The 19,229-nt window shown below is 35.7% G+C and overlaps 1 protein-coding gene across 1 annotated transcript in view; it reads left to right on the plus strand.

Moving 5' to 3' along the window:
- Nucleotides 1-5,846: 5,846 nt before the first annotated feature.
- Nucleotides 5,847-19,229, plus strand: part of rem2 (RAS (RAD and GEM)-like GTP binding 2) — a 31,233-nt gene continuing 17,850 nt past the window's right edge. The window contains exons 1-3 of the mRNA XM_051135558.1: nt 5,847-6,146; nt 7,076-7,397; nt 7,999-8,072. Of these exons, the coding sequence (XP_050991515.1) occupies nt 6,135-6,146; nt 7,076-7,397; nt 7,999-8,072 (408 nt within the window). The 5' untranslated portion in view covers nt 5,847-6,134. The remainder of the gene's footprint in view (nt 6,147-7,075; nt 7,398-7,998; nt 8,073-19,229) is intronic.

Genomic DNA, 19,229 nt, shown 5'->3' on the forward strand with positions numbered 1-19,229 from the left:
CAAAGAGTCTAAAAAGTATGTCTTCCAGACATAAATGCAGATGTCAAATAGACGTCTCCGTGATGTATGTGTGCTATCAGGGATACGACTGTAGGGTGTTTCCTATCAGATGTCAAAAAGATGTCTATTAGATGTCTTTAAGATGTTAATGTTGTAGATTGTATGTAAAACTGACATCTTACAGACGTCTGTCAGATGTTTGTACACAGCAGATGCTTTCCAGTTTAAGTGACCTATCCCTGATAGCACACGTACATCACGGAGACGTCTTATGTCTGCATTTACATCTCCAAGATGTATTTTTTAGATTGTTTGCTCATCTGCAATACATCTATAGGACGTTTCCTATCAGATGTCATATAAATGTCTATTAGATGTCTTTAAGAAGTTTATGACTAAAACTGACACACGTCTGTCAGATGTTTGTACATAGCAGATGCTTTCCAGGTCAAGTGATCTTTAATAGACATCTTGGATGTATGTGTGTTATCTGGTATTACCATGATGTCATTTCCAAAAAAAATAGGGTGATACCATGGTATGTTTTATAACCTCTAATATAGGTGTCTGTTTTTAACTTGGCAAAAATTTACTTCCAGGTCCATAGATATAACAAAATCTGTTCTAGCCCTTCTCTGTCAATCATTCCTCTCTCCGGAACAACAAATCTGTACCCTTCTTTTTCGTGTCTGGTTTTGAAATGCATTAAAGAGTGGCTCTCATAGTAAGCTAGTAATTTTCTCATCGTCAGTATATATTAGGACATTGTGGTGTTGACTTCACAGGGACATTTAATCTGCATTCAAGGCTGGCCATTTTATAAAATAACAACCAGGTTAGAAATCACCCCTGGGACGGGTAGAGGGACAAATCTGTAAAAAAGATCAAAAGAGGCTAGGTTTCTGCCAATGCCTGTTATTTTACAAAGAATTGGTTTGTTTACATGGGTTTTAAAGCTGACTGGAAAATTGGTTTGTTTTGTTGTAATCTCTCCTACAAAAACCAGCAAAACACCATCCACGCAAGTGACTGTTTAAATCTTTTTGGCTAATCTGATGCAATGTCCCTACAGATCTCAATGAGCTAACAACGGTTCAAAGAGGTCGCCGTTAAAGTGCAGACAGGCTGACGAGAATGGCGATGAGAATGGGGGTGAGCTGTCTCACAATTACGCTGACAGCATCCCCATTCACCGCGCTCGCAAGACGTACCCACTTAAACTCACTCGTTATCTACTGTAATTATAACAGTCATATTTTGGGGGGTTTACTGAATAATTAGAGTTGTCAACGCTCACATCAAACTCCTTTCAGACTCACACAGAGCCGCCGAGGTCTGATGAGATGCAATTAACACTGCAGATTAACAAGCTCATCTGCGACATGAGCTCAGCATGCTCCACTTGTCCCTCTCGACCCTCTTTGTCATCATGTGATGCCCTAGACCACCATGGACTGAGGCGATCTTGCTCTATGTGATCAGAAGACTGCTGTGGAGCTGCACGGAGCTGGCAATGTGACATGCAATCTGTCACATGTAGCTAAAATACGATCCTCTGCTTTCCAAGAATGGTAACAGCAGGCTTATTTGCATCATGGTTTTTAAGTATACATGCCATATATGTATTTAATCATCTTTGCTGACATATAACATTACATATGTATTTACAAAGCAATTGCAGATGTGATGAGTAAAAGCATAAAATAAAAATGTGTTAAATGACTATAAAAAATAACAATTCTTTAAAAAATCCTTATATTTAGATTACTGATCAACTGGTTCATTCTTAAATTAAGCAAATTCTGTTGCTGCAACAGCCAGATCATTCTGAAAGCACAAAATGAATGTGATGTCCGGTGTGGTCTGAAGATCCTCTGAGCCAAATTTGGAGAGATTTAGACAACATTTGTGAAAGGAGAACAGTTTTCATCAAAATCCAATTGGCAGATGGGAAACATGAGACACTATCATATTCTGCAAGCCAGAAGGAATCTGTAGTACTATACAGAAGCATGATTTTAGGCCAATTTATAACAATGTTGAAGATGATGAATGAAGATCACCTCTAGCCAAATGTAGCAAAGATATGCACAAATTAGGAGGAACAGCAAAAACATCATTATGTAGATGTCAGACAAGTAGGCTGAGACTCTAAAGTGGGATCTCAGTGGACTTCGCATAATTTAAGGAATAAGACCAGGCCAAAGAAATCACTTTAGGCCAAATGATCAATTATATACGTCATCTTTTAATTTCTTTGACCACAAGGTGGCGCTATCCTCAAACTGCTCAGGTACCCTCTGGGCATGATGCCAGTGATGCCTACCAAGCTTTGTTGCAATACACCAAAGTCTTGGTAAGACACAGCAATATACATTACAGTTCAAAATGGTGGACAGGATTATGGCTGCCTTTAAAAAAAAAAAAAACATTTGTATCAATGGGCTCAAGGTATCAAGACACCAGACACATGACTTTAGCCCGCTAAAGCGTAGGTATATTAATCTGATTCTATAACTGTATGATCAATACACATAATGAAAACGAAAACGACTTCAATATGCTTTGTAAGGCTTGGTCTGAACATCTGAGACAATAGTGAGGAGATTTGTAGGAAGGCAAATCACTGAAAACACAATGTTCAATCAACTATGAATGTGGGAAGAAGAAAATGTTTTTTTGAGCTGATGGGGCACTTAAGTGTTTGACTGGGAGACCACCAGATGACTAGTCAGACTGCTTCCAATCTACTTCACTTCTTGGACCCTAATAATAGTTCATTTAAACTTAGATCAGAGAGACAGACAAGATAAACTGGTCTTGGCAGACATTATTAAAAAGCCTGTGAGGAAACATTTTTGCCTCCACCTGTGACATAAACGATGCTTGATGTGACTGCAATAAAGCTTAATGACCACTCAATAATTCATGCAGTGCTTGAAAACGTCAGGGTTACTGGAGAAAAAAATATCTCGAAGGATACTCTTTATGTGTCTGGGAAAGGTAGAGAGGTGGAGAGCTGTGATTCAAACAAAGTACTTATGAAGGACAAAGCTTATGAATACTTGTCCACAATATGTAAGAGAGAGAGAACAGCCTACAGCACTTGGTTTTACTCTACACAGTGAAGTCAAATGCCTCTTGTTTGTAAATGATCTGCAGCTGTTCACTCACAAAAGAGGCGGTACAGCAACATATAGAGTGTTTTCACGACGCGTCATCAATCGGCCATATTGGCGGCACTGAACGTAAATAATGCCACTGAACCGAATGAAACTTGCATATTTTGCTGATTATTGCTGCTGAAAAATGGTCAGTTATTGTGATGTTTGGGGTGTACTAATTGGTTAGACTGGGAAAAACATTTAGAGTATTATAGACTGCCAAAAGTTATAACAAATCAAGGAGAAGAGTGCAAAAAACAAAGGAACAAAAGGCGTTTGTGGTTGGCCAAACTGAACCAGGATTTCCAGAGCAAGAATCCTGACAACATTCATGTTTGTTTATATAATTTCCAGCCAGGTAGGTGAAATATTAGCCTAGTATCTTAATTAATACTTTTTGATTGTATCTTTACCACCTATTAACTTTAGTTTGTCAAAATATTGTGTAATTTCCAGCTTTCTAAGTCCTCCTCTGTATGATTTAGCAGCCTCCACACATTTTTTCTGTGGTTTAGACAGCATAAATTAGCAAAACAACCTATTCAGTAGTACATTAACCGTGCAGTCCATCCTGTTGTTTACATCCAAGTATCACCCCCCTGATAGCATATACATCAGGGAGACGTCTATTTGACGTCTGCATTTACATCTGAAAGACGTATTTTTTAGATTGTTTGCTCATCTGCAGTACGTCTATAGGACGTTTCCTATCAGATGTCAAATATACGTCTATTAGATGTTTTTAAGATTTAGAATGTATGTAAAACTGACATCTTACAGACGTCTGTCAAACGTCTGTTTGTACACTGTAGATTCTTTCCAGATTAAGTGATCTTTAACAGACATCTTGCAGACGTATGTGTGCTATCTGGGACCAGTGTTTGCTGATGCTCAGATACTCTCACAAATGCATAAAAGCATGGTGAGGTTTGGCTGTTTTGGATTCTTTGTTTTGTATATTGACGGTACTGAACATAAACAATGCCACTGAACTGAACAAATGTCATGTTTTGGGCTGTACTAATCAGTCAGAGCCTGGGAAAACCATTTGGAGTACTATAGACTGTCAAAATTTTTTAACAAATCAAGGAGAGAGTGCAAAAAAATGAGGAACAAAGGCAAACTGAACTAGGATTTCCATGGCAAGAATCTTGAAAACATTTGTGTTTGTTCTCATCATTTCCGGTCAGGTAGGTGAAATATTAGGCTAATATCTTAATTAATACTGCTCATATGTATCTTTACAACATGTTAACTTAAGTGTGTCAAAATATTGCATCATTTCCTGCTTACTAAGTCCTTCTCTATATGATTTAGCAGCTTCCACACATTTTTTCCATAGTTTAGACAGCGTAAATTAGCAGAACAAAGTATTCAGTAGTACATTAACTGAGCAATCCATCCTGTTGTTTACATCCAAGTATCACCCCCCTGATAGCATATACATCACAGAGACATCTATTTGACGTCTGCATTTACATCTGAAAGACGTATTTTTTAGATTGTTTGCTCATCTGCAGTACGTCTATAGGACGTTTCATATCAGATGCCAAATAGACGTCTATTAGATGTTTTTAAGATGTTTATGATTTAGAATGTATGTAAAACTGACATCTTACAGACGTCTGTCAAACGTCTGTTTGTACACTGTAGATTCTTTCCAGATTAAGTGATCTTTAACAGACATCTTGCAGACGTATGTGTGCTATCTGGGACCAGTGTTTGCTGATGCTCAGATACTCTCACAAATGCATAAAAGCATGGTGAGGTTTGGCTGTTTTGGATTCTTTGTTTTGTAAATTGACGGTACTGAACATAAACAATGCCACTGAACTGAACAAATGTCATGTTTTGGGCTGTACTAATCAGTCAGAGCCTGGGAAAACCATTTGGAGTACTATAGACTGTCAAAATTTATAACAAATCAAGGAGAGAGTGCAAAAAAATGAGGAACAAAGGCAAACTGAACTAGGATTTCCATGGCAAGAATCTTGAAAACATTTGTGTTTGTTCTCATCATTTCCGGTCAGGTAGTTGAAATATTAGGCTAAAATCCTATATAATACTGCTCATATGTATCTTTACAACATGTTAACTTAAGTGTGTCAAAATATTGCATCATTTCCTGCTTACTAAATCCTTCTCTATATGATTTAGCAGCTTCCACACATTTTTTCCATGGTTTAGACAGCATAAATTAGCATAACAAAGTATTCAGTAGTACATAAACCTCGCAATCCATGCTGTTGTTTACATCCGAGTATCGCTGGTTGCACATTCAGGTAACTGACCAAAACTGATCTATACACAACTCCCGGCATAGGCCATGTTAGCTAATTTAAAAAAAATAATAAAATAAATGAAACTTACAAAAGACTAAAATGCTTTTTAAGAAAAATATCAAAATTAACATGCCAACCAACAACCACAAACAAACACATGGGTTTAATAAATGGAATTTGCAGAGCAGAATTATGGCTAAATAGAATGTAAACGTTAAACATATCGATAAATAGAATATAAAACATTTTTGCAAATACAGTCACCTGAAACTGAGAGAGAAAGAGAGAAGAGAGAGAGATCCATAGAGATTGGTAGCATTCAGGTAACGTCTGGAATGAGGAGGAGGCGTGTCTACGGGGCGGGGCGGGGCTACACGCTCTCATATGAAAAGCCACTATTATAGGGACTTAAAGGGACTCACAGGTGTACAGTAATACGTGAGTCACACAGCGCAGCCGTTCGCAGAGAAGCGATTAAATGTTTACTCTTAAGTCAGCGTGAGAAAAAGGAGCCTTTTTGCGTTAGAGTCACATTGGGAGCGTTTCTTTTTTCAGACTACAGCCATGTGATGGCATATGAGTCGAGTGTAATGTAACAATCCCCACCGACGCTTGTGCAGTGTTTGACGCTCAGTGACATGACATGGACGGCGGAGTGTCTCACTGAGAGCAGATGAACTGAAGAACGATGTCGGACCAGGTAAGATAATCGCTTTCCTGTGTGTCTATGTGTTTAGGCTGTGTGTGTGGGGGGGTTGTAGGGTCCTTCACAGGTTTGGGATGTACGCCGGTGTGAACACACCCTCTCTTCTTCTGCAGCCTTTGTAATGACTTTGTTTCTGGAGGAGTGATTGTGTTTGAAAACATTCCTGTGCTGAGACAATCCTGGGTTTATTAGTTTAGTGTCCTTTTGATGATAAAAATAACTATGTTGATCATTATAATCACTGTAACTTAATAAGCCCTCTTATTACACTCGAGGAACTATTTATAAGCTAAGTGATTTGCATACTACTGTAATATTCATGATTAAAAATCTGATTTTATTTATTATTTAAAGTAACTGTTAAGAACTGGCCTCACCCCAAGCATCATACTACTACATCCTATTGTCTCACTGTCTGTCCCACAATAAAGTCTATGATTAATTAATTACCTCCTTTCAATTAGTATAATTGGCTGTCTATGTGTGTCTTGCATGTCTGACACCGGATCAGGCGAACATGGTCCCTAGCACACCTGCAGCGCTGCGGCTAGATTAATTGCCGTATTAATATTGATGCCGGTTGCCCTTGCGAGCAAACACAGTAAACACTTTAAGAGCTCTCTTGGAGATTTTTCTTGATGGAGATAGATGGACAAAGCCCTCAACAGCCTTGAGCCTGAGGAAACTCATTACGTTCCTCATATTTTTGGTCTGTTGGGATATTTATGCCAGTCCTTAAAGCAAGTGATGCTTGTTTATGTGAATGGATGCACTGCTCAGTGTTTTGACCCACTTTAAAGTCCCAGAGGATCATGATCCTGCCCCAATGTCATAAGAACTGTCATTGTTCTTGATGTTCAGATGAACGTCTTTGCTTCTGATATCATCTGATGTATGTTTGTACTTGTTTCTGGTTTTCACAGGGTTATGGCTTAACTTTATCAGCTGCGCCCCCGCTTCGCAGGGGCAGCACCCCCCTGCCAATCAAGCATCAGCTGAGGCGAGAGGAAGCTGTGTCCGAGGATTACGATTGGACGCCGGGGCTCGACGAGCCTGCGACTCCGCAAATCAGCGTCAGCAATATCCAAGATTCTCCTTCCCCGAAACCGCCGCAGCAAAAGTACCACGGACCCCTTCGGATAGTACTTCTAGGCCAAAATGGAGTGGGCAAATCCTCTCTGGCGCTTTGCCTTGCTGGACTTTCAGACAGATCACTCTCTGTAGACTCTGAAACCCAAGCAACCGGTAAAGATTATATTTGTACACCCTTCTTATGTTCAGCATCAAGCATCAGGATGCCAAGGACTGTACTATTTTTAGATTTGCTTTGGATGAAACACACTTATCACCTCACAGACACCTGAGATCACTAGTGTAAGGCTCTCAGGATTTGATTGGAAAAAAAACGGAGTGGGTGCCGTGAAGGCATCCATCTTATTTCAGGTCTTTCATCATCTTGTGTCTTAATGAGGTGGGAGAGAACCAGCGGAGTACTGCCTCTGCACAGACACTTTCTGCACAAACAGAGCATGTCATTTACTAGGGGATAAAGAGCCAATCAGACACACAGACAGGTTTTTTCTTCTCCTACCTGAGTTGAGTGTCCTTGTGCATCGATTCCGCACTGGATAAATTGTTACGCAACTGTCTCGAGTCCAATTCTGAACTTACCTTTCAAAACTTCTTTTGTATTCTTCTCACAGATACGTTATTATACGTTTGATCCTGTGAAATTGCCAGTTTCAGCTCAACAGCAGGAATAAAATTAGATGCTAATTGAACACCAGTAATTTCATTTTATGCTTGAGTGTCGGTTTTTAAAAGAATGTTTTTGTGTGTGTTGTAGATGAGGGTTACCAGCGGCGAGTGACCGTGGATGATGAGGACAGCACAATTTTAGTATATGACAATTGGAAACAGGTGAGTCAGATACTATAACAAATGCATAAAAGCATACTGAGGTTTGCTTGTTTTAGATTCTTTGTTTTGCATTTTATTCAGTGGCCTTTAGAATTTGTTACAGGGCTTGCAGTGTGGAAGTGCATTATTGTTCCTTAAATATTCTGAGTTAAACTTGTGCAATTAAGCCAGAACAGCTTACATACTCCAATTTATGATTATTTTTAAGATGATTTCATCCATGTGTATGTTTTTTACGTCTTATAAATTTAAGATTACAGTATTTTCCCTAATGATTTACATTGATAGAATGTTCAGCATTCACAATGTAATCAGTAGTGATGATGTCATCATAATATACGCATATTAAATTGTGATTGGTCTTGCCTTCAGTATGTATACCACAGCATGTGTTGCTGTTGATTCTTGTGTTCACCCAACAGAAAACAAGATATATATTTATTGTCATGACAACAGCAAAGTGACAGAGACATTTCATTTTTCAAAAAAGCTTACCGTACAATAATTTTTTTTGCAACCTTGTGAGTGCTGGTATTTACTTCAGGAAATGCAAATCTTCTGTTACAATGTCTTCACTGCAGTGTTTGGAAAATTAAACACTAGGAACTGTTTGAGACAATCCCTTAGTTAAATTTAAGGCTTTCGGGCTGATTAAATATTTTATTACAAAACACTTAAAAGGAGTTTTTCCAAAAATTCAATTCATCGTCGATCCAAACCTGTAAGCCTTTCTCTTTTTCTGCAGAATGCAAAAGAAGTAGTTTTGAAAAATGTTAGTAAACCATTTTGGTTTCCATTCCACTGTAGAAAAAACAAAATTAAAACAAAAGTTTTGGAATGACATAAAATTCAGCACATTATTACAAAATTTTGGGGTGAATTATATCTGTAATATCCCACACATTTTAAAGGAATAATGGTAACACTTTACAATAAGGTGTCATTTATTGACATTAGTCAATGTATTAACATGAATGAACAATGAATACATTTATTACACTATTAATCTTTGTTAATGTTAGTTAATAAAAATAATGTAACTTTAACTAATGAGCCTTACTGTACAGTGTAACTGGAATAAATTGAACTGAACTGCTACATTTACATAAACCGTTGCATAAATGTAGGTGTTCGATGTGAAGTTCTATTAATTGTGCAGAAGCACTCACCGTATGAGAGTTGTTAAGAAAAAGAGAGGGGAAGGATAGAGAGGTTAACACAGCAAAGAGGAGATGCAGAGAAAGATGAGCGAAATCTGCTCTTGACCTTCCAGCTAAGGTTTGTCTCTGTTGTTTGTCATTTCTGTTTCCTTTTACTTTAGGGCAAATTGTTTTCAGTTTCCCGTAATTTGTTCCATTTCTGCTGAGTGTAACTGCCGGGTTTAAAGATCCTTTTACAAGCGTTTTATGTGTACCCTCTATAATTCAACCAGGTCCTGGTTTCCTTGTTTTTTCAGAGTGAATTATGACCTCTGCGTTTCCATTTTAAAAGCCACTTATTTCAGAGTAATCTAAAATGATCTAATGGATCAATACACTGTGGCGTGTATCATTACGCTTTTCAGTCACGATTACTGCATTTGCATTAATGCCTTGCAGGGACTGTAATTTTTCATGCTATTAAAGGAGAAGTCCACTTCCAGAACAACAATTCACAAATAATTTACTCACCCCCTTGTCATCCAAGATGTTCATGTCTTTCTGTCTTCTGTCGTAAAGAAATTATGGCTTTTGAGGAAAACATTTCAGGATTTTTCTTCATATAATTGACTTCAATTGTGCCCCTGATTTTGAACCTCCAAAATGTAGTTTAAATGCAGCTTCAAAGGGCTCTAAACAATCCCAGCCCATTTTGCTAGAGCCCTTTTGAAGCTGCATTGAAACTGCAATTTGAACCTTCAGCCAATTGGGTCTCATTGAAATCCACTATATGGAGAAAAATCCTGGAGTGTTTTCCTCAAAACCCTTTATTTATTTTTTGACGAAAGAAAGAAAGACATGAACATCTTTGATGACATAGGGGTGAGCAAATTATTATGAAACTTTTATTCTAGATGTGAACTACTAATTTAATATTTTTATTCAGCAAAGATGCATTAAAAGTGACAGTAAAGACTTTTAGAGTGTTGGATTGTTATAAAAAAAAACTGTTTCTATTAAATGCTGTTCTATTGCACTTTCTATTTAAGAATCTTAAAAAAAGTATCATGGTTTCCACAAAAACATTAAACAGCACTACTAGAATGGGTTTTTAAAGGATCATGTTACACTAAAGACTAGAGTAATGGCTGCTGCAAATTTGGCTTTGCCATCTCAGAAATAAACTGCATTTTTAAACATTTAAAATAGAAAACAGTTATTCCAAATTGTAATAATATTTCACAATATTACTATTTTTACTGTATTTTTGATTAAATAAACTGAGTCTTGGTGAGCAGGAGAGACTTTAAAAAATTTTTTTTAAAAATCTTACAAACCCCAAACCTTCTCATCCACTCATCTTGGAAGGCTTTCCACTATAACATGGCTTTAGGGATTTTCTGAAAAGGTCAGACCCCAAAAATCATTCTTTTTATCATGTAGTGTATATTGGTTAGTACTTTCTAATTTGGTTAAAAATATTAGACTTTCGTCTTTGCTGACCCTGGATGGTGTCATCTCATCTGAAGCATCTGTGAGATTGAATAATTTACATTCATCTTCATCTGGGATTGATGCCTCTCTACTTGTTCTGACCTCACATGTCTCTTCACTTATCAATCACCTTTTCCTCTTTTCCCAAAGATACAAGAAGGTACAAGCCATCTGACCTTCACTTACATAAAAGGGACATTCACTAGGGAACAGTACCGGTTTGAAAGCCTCTCATGTTGTTTGATTTTATGAGCGATGCATGTATTTTCCTCACACCCGCTCGTATGACAGTCCAAAGCATGTAGTGTGGGTGTATCATCCACTCAGAGCTCTGTTTATACTCTGAAATTTGATGATCATTTCGCCTGGAACACACAGATCTATCACAGTGATATCATAAGCACATGCTTGTGATTTTCGTATGAATCACAGAGTGTCTTTTCTGTGTCACAGCTGACTAGAAATTATTCAAACACCTGTGAATGTTATGTGATATCATATCATATATACATATACCGAAAGGTAGCCATGTAGCCATGTTGGATATTCATATTTATTTAAATCCCTGAGTGAAACTGATTGACTTTGACCGGTCTGTTCCCTTTCCAAATGATGTTTATGTGTCATCAGATCTCTCCTAAATCAGATGCTGTTTGTTGCAAGCATGAATGTCAATAGTGATGCTGCTATCACAGAATGACTGCAAGTTTTGGATTAATTCCAGGGCAGAGATGGAGAGAGAGAGAAAGCACTGGCTGGAAGATCTCCAGACTCCCCCCATTCCATCATTTTTCTTTCTCCATCTATTTTTCTCTTTTGAAAGCATCCCTCTTTCTTTCTAACCATCCGGCTCTCTTTCTCAGTGGCACAACGCATCACGTGACCTCTGACCTCACCCACTGCGTTGCATTCTATACCCGCCTGGCACGTTCCCCGGGTTGCCATGGTTACCGGTGGTTACAGCAAACAAAAGGAGCCCGGATAAACTATGCAGTGATTAATTTTAATTTTACAGATGCAGAGATTCAGCGCTGCCCTTATAGCTTCATGGTTCACTGATTGCAGTCTGTAGCTCGTGGATTGAAGCTTGATGAATGTCCAGTAGAAGTCTGTCAGTATTGTAGTTATTTAAGATTTATTTAAGTAGTGGTTAGAGCAGCACAATTGATTCAGTCAAAATTGATATTTCTTTGCACAATAAACCACAACAGGCTGGGATTTAATTAAAGAAAAATATTGTCTGCAATGCAGGGCATACTTCAAAATGAATTAGTGGTGTTCTGTTTTTGTCTGTAGTCTACAGTGAATCCCGTCCAGGATTATATGTAGCAGGTGGTGCTTGGAAAGATTTTAATGGTTTCCTTTGTTAAAACCTGTTCACAGAAATTCTAGACTATAATAGAGTGAAGGTTGTCAGAAAATTAAAGTAGCAATAGCAAGATTTTTTTTTTAGTTAATGCTCTAGTACATTCAGTTCATTTTGAAAGAAAGAATATGACATGTACACTACTGGATTTTTAACATTTCTTTGAAAGACGTCTTTTATTCTCACCAAGGCTGCGTTTATTTGATCAAAATACAGTAAAACTGTAATAGTGTGAAACAGTATTACAGTTTAAATTTTGGGTTTATTTTAATAAGTGTTAAAATATAATAAAATATCTCAAATATATATTTTAAATTATAAAAATGTAATAGATTTTAAAATGTAATTTATTCCTCTGATAGCAAAGCTGAATTTTCAGCATCATTACTTAAGTCTTCGGTGTCACATGATCCTTCAGAAATTATTGTAATGCTGATGTGTCGCCTAAGAAACATTTTTATTATCATCAGTGTTTGTGATACTTAATATTTTTGTAAAAACCTTTTTTTTGGGGGGGGGGGGGGGGATGCTTTGATGAATAGAAAGTTCAAAAGTACAGCATTTAGTCACTTTTGATTCCAATGTATTGTATTGGTATTGTATGGAAGCCCATTTCCACCATTAAATAAAAATAAAAAAAAGGTAATTGCGACTTTTTATCTCACAATTCAGAGTTTTTGGCAATTCCAACTGCAATTCCAAGATTAAAAACTTGCAGTTCTGAGAAATAAAGTCAGAATTGCGAGATGTAAACCCACAATTCTGAATTTTTCTCATAATTGCAAGTTTATATCTTGCGATTGACTTGTGCAATTTTGACTTTTTAACACTCAGTTGGGAGTTAAGTTAGAATTGTGAGATATAAACATGCTTTTTTTCCCTCAAAATTGGACCTTAATTGTGAGTAGTTATTTTGCAATTCTGATTTATATATATTTATATTGTACGTTTATATCATGCAATTCTGAGTAAAAAAGTCAGATTTGTGAGTTTATATCTAGCAATTCTAACTTTTTTTTTCTCTGAACTGTGAGATATGAACGTGCAATTCTGAGAAATAAAGTCAGAATTGTGAGTTATAAACTCAGTTCTGAATTTTTCTCAGAATTGCAAGTTTATATCTTATTGACTTTTTCTCAAAATTGTACAATTCTGACTTTGTAAACACGCAGTTGGTAGTTAAGTCAGAATTGTGAGTTTATATCTCGCAATTCAGACTATAACTCGCAATTGTACGTTTATATAGCGCAATTCTGAGAAAAAAGTCTGATTTATGAGTTTATATCTTGCAATTCTGACTTTGAATTCTGACACTAGAATTCTGACTGGAAAAAAAAGTCAGAATTGCGAATCAATATCTTGTTATATTGAGTTTATATCTCACAATTCTGACTTTATAACTTTATAAAGTTTGTATTATACAATTCTGAGAAAAAAAGTCAGAATTATGCAATTTAAAAAGTCAAAATAACATTTTTTTTTTATTTTTTATTCTTTATTCAGTGGCTTCCACAGGGCATCCCTAATATCTTTCAATAAAAAAAAAAATACTAAATTCATCATTTTTGGGTTTGTTTACAGCAGATATTTTAGGCTTGTTAACCCTTAATGATGATTCAGTTCTGTCAAACCCCCCAAATGACTTCACGTCTTTATTTATAAATATGTTTTCAGTAAAAAACAAAAAGATTTTTCACAAAGAATACTTTTTTCTGAATTGTCCCTGAACTGTCAAATCTTGTGACAGACAATAAGCTCAAGTGAAGCTGAAGCACTTCACCTACGGTATCAATTATTTTTATTTAATAAAAGGTCATTATTACTGATAAAGTAAAATGATCTCTAGTATATTATGAAATAAAAGGCATTTTTAAGTTGTGTAAGGCTTTCTGAAAAGGGTATTGGAGTACAAAAATGTAGAAGACACTGATCTGCTACACACACTCCAGGTATTTGTGGCTGTATTTGCACTTGCATTGTTCAGCGTTCTCCAAGAGCTTTGAAAATATTTTGGCTTGCATGCGAACACGCAAACAAACGGTCCTCTAAAAGCAAACTTAACTCATCTCAGGAGATGCGGTTTGCTTAAGAGTAACTCTATCTGTTGGCAGCAGAATTCAGGGAAAACATGACTCAAATGCATGAAGCATTGCTCCAAATTGAGTTATTGCTTACCCCGTTGGTTTCGCACACTCAGCTGCTTATTTAATAATTCAGTGCCGTTTGTGGTTTGCTTTGATCCAGAAAGCAGCAAAATGAAATGTTAAATGTTTATCAAATTGTGGTTTGAATCACAATGCGTTTAAAAATAAAATTGCAGTATTGTCCTTGTCCTTAATAAAATATAAAACGCTCTATAAGTATTTCTCCCTTGTTTGTCTTTAAGACAAAATATAAGCATTACTAATTGATGGTACAAGTCTTAGGTGATTTAGTGAAGGTCAGCAATTTCCCTTATGAAACAAGGTCAGCATATCCGAATGCGGTGAAGACGTTGCAGTAAGTTTACAGTCTGCTCTGTGGACTGCAGCCTCACTGTCAACTTACTTTGTTCACTGAACCATGGAGAATTGGAGAGAGACAGTGAATGAACTCATTCTCATACAGTGCTGCATCAGTAGTAGCTGCAGAGGATGCAGGTCTATTTTGGTTCTATAGCAGATTCGCCAAGTTCATCCAATCTACACCTGACACATCAGCCCAATTAGAGCCTGGATTATGCACAGGCATTCATTCACATGCAAACACGCACATGCTCACAAACGTACAATCACGCACAGTGCCCCGAGTCTAGACTGCGTCGCTTAGCACAGTTAGACTTGAAGTGCTTGTGACAGCGGGGGGAAGAATGGCTTTAATAAGTCATTCTCTTTCCTAAAATAGCCAACGCATGGTCAGCCACATCCTTACGCATACAAGGACGTATTCCGTCATGCTTTCTCTGCCGTTGGCTGGGATTGGAAATTACGTCACACGTCGCTACTCCCTTTTCCGTGTTCCAGTGTCTGTTAGTTCCAGCATGGAGTTGTTAGGATATGTTTAGAATAGAGCACTGCTTAAAGAGATAGTTCACCCAAAAATGAAAATTCTGTAAATAATTACTTCCCCTCATGTCGTTCCAAACCTCTAAGACCTTTGTTCACCTTTAGAACACAAATTAACTTTTTGCATTTCTGTCTATGCAGGGTCAGAAAGCTCTCGGATTTCATCAAAAATACCTTAATTTGTGTTCCAAAGATGAACGAAGGTCTGACCTATTTTGTATATTTTAAATATAGTATAGTTATATAAATAGTTCCATGTTATATGTAATAAAAAGTATTTTTTAAAGTCTTCTACTCATCCTCATTTTGTTCCAAACCTGTATGGCTTTTTTTATGTGAGACAAATAATATGTTAAAAGATGTGCGCAACAAGATGTTCATTCATAACATTTTTTCCCATATAATGAAAATGTTTGCTGACTGAGGTTATCGTTCTGCTTCACATCTGTGTTTTGGAACAGCTTGAGGGTGAGTAAATGAATAAATGATAACAGAAATGTCATATGTGGGTGAACTTACTCTTTAATATGGAAGTCCGTTTCCACCACTGACTACAAAATAAAAAAAAAAATGGTAGTGCAACTTTTTATCTCACAATTCTGCCTTTTTTTTCTCAGAACTGTGAGATATAAATTCGCAATTGCAAGTTATAAAGTCAGAATTGAGAGATATAAATGCGAGTTTTATTCTCACAATTCTAACTTTTTTCTCGCAGTTGAGAAAAGTCAGATTTTCAAGTCTATATTTCACAATTGCAGTTAATATCACTAAATTCTGAGGAAAAAAGTAAGATTTGTAAGTTTAAATCTCGCAATTCTGATTTTATACCTCGCAATTTCTAGTTTATATCAGCCAATTTGGAGAAAAAAAAGTCAGATTTTCGAGTTTATATCTCACAATTCTGACTATAACTCGCAATTGCAAGTTTATATCTCACATTTCTGAGAAAAAAAAGTCCGATTTGGGATTTTATATTGTGCAATTGCGAGTGTATATCATGCAATTTAGGAGAAAAAAAGTCAGATTTACAAGTTTATATCTCACAGTATTTTTATACCTTGCAATTGCAAGTTTATATCACATAATTCTCAGAAAAATGTCAGATTTGCGACTTTATATCTTGCAGTTTTGATTTTTATACCTCACAATTGCGAGTTTATATCAGGCAATTAGGCAATTTCTCACTTTATAACTTGCAATTGCAAGTTTGTATCATGCAATTCTGAGAAAAAAAGTCTGATTTGTGAGTTTATATCCCGCAATTCTAACTTTATAACTCGCAATTGTGAGTTTATATGGCGTAGTTCTGAGAAAAGAGTCAGATTTGCGAGATTATATCTCACAGTTCTGAGAAATAGAGTCATAATTGTGAGATGTAAACTCACAAATTGCGAGGGGGAAAAAAAAAATCACAATTACCATTTTTTTTTTCTTCAGTGGTGGAAAACTTTAACATTCATTTAAAAATAAAACATGCAACATAACAAGGTAATGTTAGCATGTCACATTCTACATTGAAATGCTTACCTGTACCTATTTTATGAAAATAGCAAGCAGATGTATTGTGCAGTGTGAACTAGTTTTCCGTTCTAAACATAGCCCAGACCAGCCCTAGCTCTAGCCAGCCATGAACATGGCACAAGATGCTACCAGTTCTTGTTGTCTATGTCTGGCATGTAATGAGCCGGGGCTATTCAGCTTGGCTATAATTAATAGATTACTTTGAGGTGAAATATTGATGAAGTTAAGCGGCTCATGTGGGTTTTGTTTACTGGGTAGGGGCCATTGTGTGTGAAAACCGACAAGGCAGTTTGGAGGGTTTTTTTGGTAAATGTGTGAAGTATACGTCTGTTTATCTCACTCAGACAGAGTGTGTAGAGTACTGCTGGGAGCCTTATGCTTAAGTACAGTGTGCCACAGCTCAGCCCTAGTGTCGTTATTGACTGTGAGCTTTGTGTAACGTTCATTAGGGAGATGTTTATTCTTTGATGTCTGTGCGCTTGGCAGAGTAAGCGGGCTTTTATTTCTGTGGAGGTATGTGTGTATTATGTTTATAGCAGCAGAATTGGCTTGTTCAGCGGCTGAGAAAGCACTTTTAGATGGGATGGTGTGTGTCTGTGTGTGGGCTCTCGGGCCAAACGTGCATGTTTGGGAGGAGGGGATGTGTGGACAGATGGTGTGTGGTGACTGTCTGTAGGGGTGTGGACCTCATTCTAGTGCACAGGCACACATTCGGCACACGGTTATGTCTCAACATCCAATTATCAGACTCGACCTCTCCCCCCTACGGAGCAACAAATTAGTCCTCTTATGCACCCCTCTTCCTCATATCCATTAATACTTTGTCTTATTAACTTCAAAAATTATTATTGTTTTTGGATTTTGGCAGTATATAATTTATTATTATTTTATTATTATTATTATTATTATTGTTGTTTTTGTTGTTGTTGTTAATTAAACAGAAATAAATATATAGATAAACGACAATTAATGTTATTGAATGTAATATTTAATTATATAGTAGTATGTAAATATTCAAATATTTTATTATTTTTAATATTTAATTATATTTATTTTTGAGTGTGTGTATATATACAGTAGACACCAATTAATGTTATAAAGTGTAATATTTAATTTTTGTAAAATAATATATATGTATTTATTTGTATATTTCATTAGTTTTATATTTTATATGTATGTGTTAGTATTGTTATTATTAATAATTATTAATATTAGCATATAATTAAGCAGAAATATATAATCTAAAAATATTAAAATTTATATATATATATATATATATATATATATGTGTGTGTGTGTGTGTGTGTGTGTGTGTGTGTGTGTGTGTGTATGTATGTGTATGTATGTATGTATGTATGTATGTATGTATGTATATATATATATATATATATATATATAGTATATATTTAATATTGTTATTATATAATTAAATAGAAATAAATATGTAAATAAACAACAACAATTAATGTGATTAAATGATATTTATATTATATAATATAATATAAATGTTAAAATTATGTATCTATCTCACACGTGTCCCACATTGTCCCGCAAAATCTATGCCCCACAACAGATCTATTGCTGGTGGTAAGGTGGTCACCCTATTTAATTATATAGTTATCCTATTTTTGTTTGTATATATACTTTTATAGTTTATTAACATTATAAGATATAGTAATATGTCATATTTTATTTCATTATTTGTATATTTTTTTTGTATACATTTAAAACTATTAATATTATTAGTAGTATGTAATTAAGTAGAAATAAATATATAAATAAACAACAACAATTAATGTTAATAAATGTAATATTTAATTATATAACATTTATTTTAATTTTATGTTTTTATATGGTTATAATATGAATATTGTAATATGTAATATTTACTTTATTTTTTATATTTTATATGCATGTTTAATAATATAACATTATTTCATATTTTAATTATTTTAATTTTAATATCCATTTGATATTTCTATTAATATATACACACACACACATGTCTGTTTATTATCCTTGTGGGGACTCTCCATAGGTGCAATGGTTTTTATACTCTCCACACTGTATTTTCTATCCCCTTACCCTAACCCTACCCCTAAACCTAACCCTTACAGAAAACTTTCTGCATTTTTACTTTCTCAAAAAAACTCATTCTGTATGATTTATAAGCTTTTGTACCCATGGGGACCTCAATTTAGGTCCCCACAGTGACACTAGTCCCCATGAGTCTGTGTGTATTCAGGTTTAGGTCCCCACAAGGATATAAAAACAAGTTCACACACACACAAAAATATGAATTTAAAATATTTATTATTTTATTTATTTCATGTACTTTCTTTTCTCAAGCAAGTTTATCTTGTTTCAAAGATGTGTCTAAGGTGAAAAAAGACCGTAACACTGATGAAATGGGGGTTTTGTTTTGTTTCCTTTGTATTGACTCACTGACTAGGATCTGGCCTGATTTCTATGTAATTTGTCTTCCTGTGCCAAATGTGGCCGGAAGAAGGTATGTTTGTGTTAAATGACCCAGCATAGCAGGGACACAGTTCTTGGGAATGAGTTTATGGTGAGAGATGATTGGAAGGATATT

This window comes from Labeo rohita, chromosome 2, assembly GCF_022985175.1.
Source record: "Labeo rohita strain BAU-BD-2019 chromosome 2, IGBB_LRoh.1.0, whole genome shotgun sequence".
In the NCBI taxonomy this organism is placed as follows: domain Eukaryota; kingdom Metazoa; phylum Chordata; class Actinopteri; order Cypriniformes; family Cyprinidae; genus Labeo; species Labeo rohita.